General features: G+C 33.7%; 1 protein-coding gene across 2 annotated transcripts; it reads right to left on the minus strand.

Moving 5' to 3' along the window:
* Positions 1-828: 828 nt before the first annotated feature.
* On the minus strand, positions 829-5,171 carry LOC108199420 (FRIGIDA-like protein 4a). 2 transcript variants are annotated; one of them, XM_017367225.2, is made up of 3 exons: positions 4,177-5,171; positions 2,112-2,287; positions 829-1,597 (listed from the first exon to the last, which is right to left on the minus strand). In XM_017367225.2, the coding sequence occupies exons 1-3, from the start codon at positions 5,069-5,071 to the stop codon at positions 1,100-1,102; spliced, it is 1,569 nt and encodes a 522-aa protein (XP_017222714.1). In that variant the 5' UTR covers positions 5,072-5,171; the 3' UTR covers positions 829-1,099. The 2 variants fall into 2 exon arrangements, with proteins under 2 accessions (XP_017222714.1, XP_017222713.1); XM_017367224.2 differs by having other exon boundaries at positions 829-1,600; positions 4,177-5,170.
* Positions 5,172-12,313: the final 7,142 nt, after the last annotated feature.

The raw sequence follows: 12,313 nt of genomic DNA on the forward strand, positions 1-12,313 counted from the left end.
TTTATACATTTTATTAAATAAATAATTTTATCTATGATTCTTAAGTGGTCATGTTTATTTTCCTGACACGATTATAATTTCGGGATTAGAGTCTTATGAAATGTTATTTTTTATAATAATTATTAGGAACGATAGTGATGATCATTTTTTTTTAATCTAACAAATAATACTAATGATAATTAAAATATTAGAATAATATCTGGGTAGAGAAGCGGTATAAAATCTATCGGTAATGAATACTTCCGATGTATGCTTCCTTCGTGGATATATACCTACTTTGAATATTCAATAAAGTATAGTTTTATAATATATTTTTTTAAAAAAAAAATTTGAAAAAAAATTTGAATACCAAATTTTTATTCAGAAAAAAAATTAAAAAAATATTGTGGAACTATACTTTAAACGAGTCCTCATCGGGGCGGAAGGAGTAAGAGTTTATATCGTGAATTTTATACTTAGCAATTAGCATACACTATTTTCATACTACAAGTTTGAATCGTGAAGATTTCAAGAGCGGCTCTTTATAACAATCTACACAAGATGAAGATGCAATAAACAACGATATACTTCAGTCAAAAAAGGAGCTGAAATTCAGACAAAGTGGTCTAGCATATAAAATAAATGCCAGTAGGAAGAATAATTCCTAGTAAAACACAGCGAATACGTTTGGTATCTTTTTCAAACGAACTTGAGTGAATGATAAAAGAAAGATGCATCTTGAAATTTAAAATCGTTCCCGGCTAAATGAACTGTCCAGTCAAAAAAGTTCTCCTAAGCTCAAAGTGTGAACCCACAACATGAACAGCTTCAAATAAAAACCTGCTGTCATGAGTAAGAACAAAGAGTTCTATTTGGTAAAGTAGCATTTTGAAGTACTTTTTTCACATTCACCTAATATTAGAAGTTTAATCAACATTAGAAATACATCTGCTCTTGACAGCAGGCAAGAGGCAGGGAACAGGAACAGGAACAGGTCAGAACAAGGATTAACACACACATCATCGCTACCATTAAAAGGTTAGTGATTACAAAGCCATTAAGAAAGAGATTAGGGTCGTTTGTCATATCAGTGTCACCATTTTTCAAAGACCAGTCATGTCTATCGGTAGTAAGCTTGCTGGTAAACTGGAGTCATTCCGTTACCATAGCCTCCATATGCAGGATAGCTCATTGGAACTCCTGGATATGACGCTGCTAGAGGAGGAGATGCTGCTTCCGGTGAGTAAACATAATGGCTGGCTTGTGGACTCCTGCTGCCATGCCCGTACATTGGTGGTGCAACCTGGTATTGCGGAACCCCAGTAGCAGGGTACTGAGTGTGTGAGGGAGACCTTACGAATGTGGGAGGTGCTGGAAAAGATGACACGTAGGCATTTGTCAAGCGCCCTGCCTTGGCTGGGGGCATGGGGCCTCCGTTGTTGGTTCTTGTTCGCTTGTTGGCAGGGACAGCTGCTGGCCTTTTCTTTTCTGTCTTGACCTTCTCCAACTGCTCGAGTCGTTTCTTCAAGCTTTCTGAAGGGAATTCAGCCTCTAGTTTGTACTCTTCAATGCACTTGACAACAGCTCGTAATGCAGACTGCTCTTTTCGTGCTGCTAGCTGCTGTCAAACACACGAAAACGATAAGGGATAGTTAGATCATGTTCTCCACAAGTTTTATAAAAAAGATCCTACACGTTAATTTACAGATAATACAACAAATTAAGATTTCTATATAGTAAAGTTCTGCAGGGGCATGTACAGCCAATATGATAAAGAAACAATAGCTGAAAATGACAATCATATAATGCCATGGAAGCAGAATTCTACAAGTTACATAACCTATGGCAGCAAATTTTAAATATTTACAACTGGGACAACAGAGGACTGTCTTAAAGTCTAATTATGGGAGAAGTCCTACAGAATAGAACACCGCCACTTGCCATTTTGAACTTCCAATACGAGCAAAAGAAGTGTGGTTTACCTCAAGCGGTGGCACATGAACCATTAGCACTGAACTATATACAGAAATTAATGATTATATGAGCCTTTTAAAGGAAGAAAACAAATAATAACCATTTGAGTGATAAAACAATAGAGCATGTAAATCAAGGTCTAAGAAAGCAATACATACAGCAGCTCGGCTCGAATTATTAGGATCCTCTAAGATAGTAGTTGCAGCCTTTTTAGCATCCTTTAAGAAGGCTTTTAGCAGTGGCACAGGCGGGAATCTGTCCACAAGTCCAACTTCATAAGTGAAATGCACAGCATCAACTTGTTGGCCTCTACTAATCAATTCTTCAATCATATCTGTGCAAAAAGAAATTAGACCCGATTAGAACAGCTAGAAAACTGAAATATGTCAGATTATACTGTTATAATGTATAAATGTGCTAAGAGCATTCACAATAAGAAAGTGTAGTTAGAAACCACGCGAACGTGTCATTTCAGTTTTCTGTGGAACATTGCATAGACTAGAACTCCATGGTCACATTTTTAGTTATTAGTTTGGTGATTAAAGTCTCATTCTAACGTTGTGTCCAGCAAATTGCATACTCATGTGTTTCAATTATCCGATAACAAAAGTACCTCCTATACATATGACAGCATGAACTAGAACTATACAAGTAATGAACTAAAAAAGAAATTTGCAAATATCAACCAGCATGGTAACCTGTATATTAAAGTGGAACTAGTACTCAAGTTCTACAGTTCTAAAAAACATAACACCCTCCATATATGGATGACAATAGAAAATGATTCACCACTTAATTAAGACCAAAACAAAGCAGTATCAAGAAACTGTCCCCGTACCGGAATATATTTACAGAACTTGCACAAGAAAAGAGCTATTCTGCTATTTTTAAGTCCTATCGTACAATCAAATCATATTACGATGTCTATATATAGAAAAATTTACATGGCTTAATATTATATAGCCTCCTCGTCATAATGGACAGAGACGAAACTGCAAATGTACGTATTGCCTATAATTAATATCAGTTTAGTGTGAGATATGCATCCACACAAACAAATTTCTCCAATGGATCATATCGAGGACTTAGTAATTACTAGAAGCATTCTTGGAAAAATGCAAGTCAGTTACATATGACCTTAACTGATTACCAAAGGCTTTAATTACCTGGCAACTTGCACGAAAGCCAACAACTTTTTTTTTAATTTCCAAGTGAAACGCAGTATGCAAAAACAGCATTAAACACATTGAAGAATAACAGCAGGGCGGTAGTACAAACATATCTATCAAGAAGCAAAACATCATCACATGCAAATGCCCCTGACAACTAGCAGAGCAGACATCACCATGGAGTGATACTGTTAACTAGAAACTCACATTCTAATATGGCCTACTAGATTAATAATGGAACAGGACCACACAAAAATTCCATTGAGCCAGGGAGCTTGTCAAACAATATTTAACATTTCAATTTCAGAACTACTGTGACACAAATTTATACTTCAGTCTCATTAGTTTAATAAGATTATTACCATACAACGACAATAGTTATCGACATCCAGATAAGATAAGAAAAATGGACTATAAATAATTCTAACAGTGGCTTGCTACCAACTCTGTCCAGTGGTTGCTAATAAAAGTAATCACCCTCAAAATTGGCAACCAGATGTTGACTGGCAAGTGCAAAAACCAGGTGGGTTCCTACAGATGTCCATGTATAAAGTCAAGGAAAGACAGCTAAATTGGCTAAATAGGAAAAACCAAGCCTCAAATTTCAAAATTATATTCTCATTTTCATGTTAACAACAATTTAGTTATGTGTTTAGTATACTATGTATGACCTATTAAGCATCCAAGTAATCACCATAATTAATGCTTCTAGACTCATTAAAACTTACTAACTAGTTACCCAGCTTGAAACTAGCAAACAAAGTGTAAACCACAGATCCAGCAACTAGACCAAAGGCCAAATGCAAATCTAAGATGCTATCAAAATTTAAACAAGTAGTCATGTACTTACCGTCTTAGGCTAATTTTTTTTTATAGTCCAGCATAGAACCAAAAAATACCTACTGCAACTAGAATAGCATTGGAAAGCAAATATTGAAGACCATGACCTAGATTTATGCACAAAAATTCTCCATATGAAGACATAACTAACATAATCATATACCTAAACAATTGAATAAGAACGATATAAAATTCAGGAAACGAAATGTACTACCAGGCATCTTATCACCCAATCCAAGCGAAACCGCAAGCTTAGGCATCTGCTTCCTCCAAGCAGAGCCAACAACAAGCTTCCTATACAAATCAAGATCCTCATTCTTGACAATCCCAAAAGTAACCAAATGCTGCAAGAACGTATGCACATCCGGCGTCTTGACATTCTCAATCCCCCCGCGCTGCTCCAAACTCTTCTTCCACTCCTCCGCAATCTTCCCAGCATTCTCCTTCACTTTGGGCGTCACCAACATCCTCTTATCCCCCAAAATCGGATCCACCACCACCGGAATCAACGACTCCAGCACCATCACACAAGCCCACCCCAAATCATTCAATCTCTCACTCTTGTTCTCCCTCTTATCTTCCGGAAACACCCCCGATATCGCCTCCAACACGAATCTCGCCGGATCAATACAATCCGACAAAGCCGCCGGGATTTTCGCCCGAATCGAATCCAGCTCCTTCTTCCTCGTCGTAATAAACCTCCAAAACCCTAGCGAATCCATCCGTGTACAAAACCTCCTCAGCCTCAACAACAGCCCCTCCGAATCATCCACCGCTGCCACGTCATCACCGGAATCCTCTTCTAGACTCAGCGCAGCGGCCTTGCGCTTCTCGACCGTCTCAAAAGCAACAGACATGGATTTAACAAGACTGAGCTCACGAGTCTCGAGGTTCTTCAAACTCAGTGAAGTCTCCGAGTCGAGCTTATCGAGTTTCGACTTGATCGCGGCCGATTTCATCTTGAGATCGTTCTCGAGAGTGGTGAAATGATCGGAGAGCTCCTTCCAGAGAAGCGTGCAGCTCGTCATCAGTGACGTCTGCCGCTGGAAGTCGTCGAAACTAGCTTGCGGCGGGTGAGTCACCTCGCCGGGATCGGCGATCGAGGCCATGGCGTCGTCAAACAAAATGAAACCCTAGGGAGGGAGAGAGAGAGTTCTAGAGAGAGAGAATGTGTTTTTTGTAGAGAGAGATAAAGTGGAGTTGAATGAAGGGGAGGGAGTGACGACGTGGATAAGATGTAGTGCGCCACGTGTGATGCTGGTCTGACATAAAGGCGGGCAAGGGTAAGTTGCGCATGGGGTGCGTAGGTTAAGAGGGGTGTATTGGATTGGGATTTTAAAACATTTTTTTGCATTCATGAAATCCGAGGGTATTCGATTGGGATTGTTTGAAATCCATTAAAATCTTGAGGTATTCAATTGGGATTTTAAATTATGCTACAAAATCCAGTGGTATTCAATTGGGATTTTAAATTATGCTTTAAAATCCGATGGTATTCAATTGGGATTCTTTAAAATCCATTAAAATCTGATGGTATTCAAATGCTGATAGATTTTTTTGCATTTCATAAAATGATGGATTTTGTGGCATTCTTCAGTTTATTTTAAGTTTTTTGAAATCCCACCAAAATCAATGGGATTTTGAAGCATTGTACTTAAATCCTATAAACTCTGCGACATTTTATCAAGAATCCGCACAAAATCAAAATCACACATAATCCATTAAAATCCATAGACCGAAAACAATCCATTAAAATCTCAATCGAATACACCCTCGTAAGATGGCGTAACATTGGCTGTACAAATTGGAGAAGGTGTAATAAGAAGATTCCTGTAGTCTCTGCTAACTAAAATGTCAGGAATATGATTACCTTGTTCAGGAATGTAGAGTACATAATTTTTGTTAACTCCCAGGGGTCATAGTATAAAGAGATTTTCTATGAGTGAAAATTACTTCAGTAAGAATGGTAAATTTTGATGAGTGGATAAATAATAAATGTTAATGGATTTTGTATTCATACCAATTCCAGCAATAAAAATAAGGCATTTTCGTGAGAAGTGGTGTTTATTGTGGTCTGTGGACATACATTATAAAGACTTTTATTTAAATCAGAAATCGATTATGAATTAATCAGAGATTTATCATAACTTTTTGAATAAATTAAAAAAAACTAATTAAATCCGACTTTAACTGATAAATCAGTAATAAAAAATTTCAAGAATAATATTGTTATGAAAATTGAGTCGGGGAGTTATTTTACTGATATTAGAATTAAGAACATATAACAATTAATAAATATGATAAAAAAGGTCTATCTCAACTTTATATAAAGTAGAAAATTTGGACAGCATGCACAGAGTGGCGTTCGAAGAATCCAAATGTTAAGGGGTCAACTATAACATAGTTCCAAATATATACAAATATACAATCACGAATTAAGTTAAAATATCTCATTTCATGGATGCCCATTCACTTAAACAGCAATCAGATGAGTTATTTTAATCCATTTTGTCCTTCCAAGATAGAGAACAATTCATACACTGAATATATTGAAATATTTAACTGTATTTTTAGCTTTTTACTATTTATCTGCAGTGTAAAACGTTACACCAAATACTTGAGAATTACGGAACTTTTGAAAATTAAATAGATGGGCGGTGATGGATTGATTTGAGTGATGAAGTTCCAAAAACAAGACAACAATCAGGGTAAAAGATAATCTGAACTAGGTAAATGAGAGATTACGCTAGTTAAAAATTGAGAAATGACAGGAGGTTGGTTAATAGACATTTACCAACCTGTAAATGTCATCTTGTTTTCCATGATTTGATTTTTTTTAATTACGTTAATAATATAATTGGGAAAGAGTGAAATAAAAGTATAATCAAATAGGATCCTTTGCCCTATGCAGTTAAAAAGAATAGGGCACTATTGTAACGCTCAAAATTAATAAGAACTTATTTTGCAATTTTCTTAGAAATTGATAATTTGAATATTATTTTTAATAACGTGGTTAACATCCCGATAAAATTCCTCAAAAAAAAAACATCCCGATAAATTATTTCATAAATGGAAGAACATTATATTTTGTATTAAATTTAATAATATAATGCAAGAATAATTTGTAATTTAGTTGGAATCTTTGATTTTTCCTACATCACCATTTTCTTTGCTTTTCCCAATAATCATAAAAAATTGAGTAAAATACAAAGTGGTGACCGAATTTTATCCGTTTTTGCATTTTAGTGGCCGAAATTTCAAAATTACGAATAGAAGGCCAGACTTTATTTTTATGTTTCAAAGAAATGACTAAAGACCACTTTTATGAGGAAAAAAATAATTTTTTTCCCTTAAAAAAGTGGCCCTTAGCCACCTTTATGACGAATTAAAGACGATATATGGCCACTGTATTGCAAATTTGAATTCACGGCCACCAAAACGAAAAAATAGATAAAGTTCAGCTACTAATATATATTTTACTCAAAAAAAAATTATATAAACATAAGAGCATCTCATATACGATGTCTTAAGTTGTAATATTGAGAAATATGTCCAAAAGTTCACTCCAACAGAATCTCTATTCATTCTGTGAACATCATTTATCCATTTTTCATTCCCCGTAAATAGATAATCCCAGACCCACACTCACACATCATTTGGTTTTTAATAATCAAATATTCAACTCTCACATTTTGCACACTCTTTTCCATATTTTTTTTTTCAAAAAAAATTGAATTTAATATTATAATAATAATAAAAAAACACAAATAGAGATTATTGTGAGAGCTGTCCATCAATGTAGAGTCATTATTTTTTAAAATTCAAATTATTTATCATATATTTAGAAAAAAAATTTGAAACACGGCTGAAAATGCTCTCATAAACATATTAATTTTTTTTCTTCTTAATACTAGCATGTTGTGCCCCCACGTAACGATACATCTTGTAATTATTTTTAACTTCTACTCTATTTTACTTCGAGACAAACGAAAAACATGTGTGATAAGAATACCATCATTTTACAACACAAAATCATTGATTTTTCCTAATTTACCGTCTTCTTTGCTTTTCCCAAAAATCAAATAAAATTTATATAAACATAAGAGCATCGCATATATGGGGTACTAGAAAAAATCTGCACGAAAGCAAATAAATGCACCATCCACATGACTTAGCGTAAGCACAGACTTTAGAAAAAATAGAAATAAAACATTTTACGGTACAAATAACCAAATATATTGGGGTCGTTTGGATGAATTTAAAATAAATGATTCTTGCTTAAAATAAAAAAATGGAGTAGAAGTTAGAATCAAGTTATGGGGGTGTTTGTTTACGGCCTTTAAGCCCAACTCCTGGTTTATAAGTTAGAAGCACTTATTTGTACCGTTTGTGTAAAAAATCAAGAAGCGCTTCTGGTTTATAAGTTAGAAGCACTTATTTGTACCGTCTGTGTAAAAAATCAAGAAGCATTTATAAAAATTTAGGAATGCTAACTTTTGTATCGTTTTTGTAATTTGATTAGCATATTAATGGCATTCAAAATCATACAATTTATTGTGAGCACAAGTACAAGAACTAATTATTTTTCCGCGTTTGAGTAGTTTTAATTGATTAATATCACAAATATTTATAAAAAATGATAAATATCTCAAAAGCTGGTCTCAAATTCTAATTGAAAATACCAGATTGATTCCATCCACATAAATGATAATGAGACTTCTTATATATACATTAATCACCAACTAAAATTATATTCCCTCCATTCCCTCATTTGTTTACATTGGGGGAGGGGCTCGGCACGCATTCTAATACTCTTATAAAGCGTAGTTTGATAAATTATTTTGAATTTTTTTTCCTGAATAAAAGTTTGATATTTATATTTTTATAAAAAAAAGAAATTTTTTAAAAATAAGTTATACAACTATGTTTTATATGTGCCTTAGCGTGTGAAGCGGTGTAAAAAAACTGTAAAGAAATGAGAGGAACGGAGTAATATACACAGTATTTATTCTTCACCGAAAAATTAAAACAATTTCAGCAAAACCATGGAATCCGAAGTAGAGGAAAATGAAGGAAAAGAGGTTGAGTCTGTGCAGAGAGGCAGGCAGGAGCAATGAGTGAAAAGGCTGGGGGAAAAGTAAGTTGAGTGGGGATGAAAAGTGGGTCATCACCCACTGACCACCACATGGAACTAGTCAGATAAAGTTACCCACATTGCCGCCCTCATTTCTTCCCTCTACTAGCCTCCCTCTACTCTCTAGATCTACTACCCCCTCTTGCCTTCATAATTGCACACAACTACATATATATACACTTCTCTTCTACGTCATCATGCTAGCCATATCCTCTATTTTAAAATTTGAAATAGATAATCAATTGTCGGTTAAAGAAGATAATAATACGTTCTTGATAAATTTACTGTATAATTTAAATTTTTTAATATTTCAGGAGAGGTGCTCACTTAAGATCCTACCTAACTATATTGGTTAAAAATGATTATTTAATTTATACTCACCAAAAACAAGTAAAATTTGTTGAATGTCAAAATAGATTGTGCTTTGTAAAACCAATTTTGGTAATTAGTCTTATCTTAAAAATAGTATAATAGCTTATTTTTACTATTTCAAATAAAATGTATTATTTAAATATAGTAATAGATGATGTGACATTTGAGTACAAAGATTAACAAATACTCCCTCCATTCTTTTTAGTCGTCACATTTTTATTTATATTGGTTAAATTGATTAACTTTTTACTAAAGATTATAAATCTCCTTTTCATTATTTTAAAAAACAAATAATTACATCTTAAAGTAGATTAAAATTTATTTCCGATAACATATTTTTTTAATTTTACTAATTGATAAAATAATAATAAATTTCAGTCAAATTTTGATCAATTTGACTTGCACAAAACCAAACGTGACAACTAAAAAGTAACAGAGGAAGTGCATAGTAAATATCAAGAGTTTAACTATAATTATAAACCAGCAGTTAATTTAGTTATATTATGTGTGTTTGTATTACTTTGATTGTCTTAAATAAGAGTTTATTTCGGGGGGAAAATAGGTAAAAATGTGTTTTATTTTGAAAAATATTATTTATTATTGAATATCGAATATAAAACACTTTCTAAATATTTGTTTCTTAAAAAATATTAAAATACACACTTTTATGTCTGTATTCTCGTAAGTACTTATTAATCAAATAAGCACATTAATCTGACGCAAATTTTTAGCTAAAAATTTTGTAGATTAGAAATGCTATAACAATACCTTCCATAAAATCATGAAATCTGAAATCAAAATTTTGTACATCGCATGAACTGTTAAAAAAACCATCCAAAAGATTATAAGAACCGAATTCAAAAAAGCTAGAGACAATAGGATCTGGTTTTAGATAACTGTACAAGTACTTTTCTCCAGCTGGTATGGAGCTTTGCAGAATAATAAAGCAAGCATAATACTTTTCCTGGCTACAAACCATTTCTCATCTCCGATCTTACTAGAAACATTAAACAAAAATGCTCAGCACAATTAGGAAAAAAGGAATCATGTCGAAGAACAAAGATTTAAAAGAAACAAGTGGTGTGAATGAACAAATGCAGCATGCGCATCTGTACTGTTGGTCTCTGCAGCAACCACAATTAAATCATAATAATGGCTACTCGGTTTTCTTTTTTCGTTGTAGTATTTTAAGAGCTGTGTCTTCAAAAACACACATTACTCTGTGTTACTACAATCACTCGCATTTTAGCTAACGTAAACATAAAGATGAAAGCTGTTTCTTTCCCTCATGTTCAATTTTTGGACATTTCAACCTGTTGTCTTAAATTTCAAGCCAGGGAACGTGAATTATACGTACACAAATAAATTAAAAAAAATTAATAATCAGCATAACATACCTTTACAGAAAACAAACAGAAGCTTAACTTTAAAAAAAGAACATATATCTAACAGTCACATGGTAATTAAAAAATAATTTATGTTCTAAATTTACATTTAAAGTGCATATTCCCACTATTACTGTATGTGTGAGAGTTTTTTTTTTTTTTTTTTAATGCAGAAAGGGACATGTTCTGAACCAGGAGGCGTAATAACAATTTCTCTTCTCTGAGGAAGTCGAACCTGTGCCAAGACATGCTGATTCTACGAAAGTTTGATAAATCTAAACTTGAAAAACATACCTAAACCCTATCCAAACAATAATAATATATTTTGAGTAAAGCAAAGCAAAAAACAAGGCTATAAAGTAAGGATAAACCTAAACTTAGGTAGGTGCGTAGATTGAAAATGTAATCTTTTGTAGTATAGCCTAACAATATCGTCCTATAAAAATGTTCGCGCTCCAAAGGTACCAAAAGTAAAAAGAGTTTTGTATTAGAATTAGAATGACTACTGAAGTAAACGGTTTTTGGTAAATTATGAAGCAAATGTTACACATAGCTTGGCATATATTTAAAATTGAGGGAGGCAGCGACCGAAAATTAAACTATAAACAGATATATATAATAATTATTGTAAACCATTTATGCATTTTTAATTTTTAATAGACTCGACACAGGGACATTGGCAGTTTCGGGTAACGGGTCGTGTTCGTGTCAGCAATCGGGTCAATTTCGAGTCGATTTCGGGTCAAGCTAAAATCACTTAAAATTGAATAAAACTGAAAATTGAAGTTATTAGAAACGAAATTAGAATTTCGGGTCATGTCGGGTCCATTTCGTGTCAAAACGGGTGATTTTCGGGTCACTTTCGGGTTTTGTCTCAGTAAATCAGGTTACGGGTTTGGGTCGGGTTCGGATCGTGTCTGATATTGCCAGCCCTGCATTCAAATCAATGTGAAGATATAAAGAAAAGGCATACATCGAGGACAGCCAGGTTTTGTACTTGACCCAAATACATTAAGGCCCATATGATCTTGACCCACTACCAAAAGACTAGGCCCATAATACCAAAACAATATGTTCTCGATTGTTGACCGTCGCTCCTACGCTCCTACGGTTCTACCAGAAATAACTAAAACTTCTTTTGCAACCATAAAATCATATATAGACGATATTAAAAAACCGTCATTACATGATTGCTTATACTCAATAATTCAAATCGCTTTTTAACTTTGATAAAAGAATTATAATTAATAGTAGTACAAATCCAAACACTCAGACTCGCTCAAAAATTTTCGGGTTTAAATACTAAATCCAAGGACTCGGATCCAAAATTTTGAGTTTCAGTTTGGATATCCGACCCCGATTATTATTGTCATCCCTAGAAAAAAGTCGACAGAAAAAAGTCGAAGCTGCATATGGCAAAAGATAAAGCCCATCTAGTTCCACTGTGCTTAACAAAACAA

The sequence above is a fragment of the Daucus carota genome, chromosome 8, assembly GCF_001625215.2.
Source record: "Daucus carota subsp. sativus chromosome 8, DH1 v3.0, whole genome shotgun sequence".
Lineage (NCBI taxonomy): Eukaryota > Viridiplantae > Streptophyta > Magnoliopsida > Apiales > Apiaceae > Daucus > Daucus carota.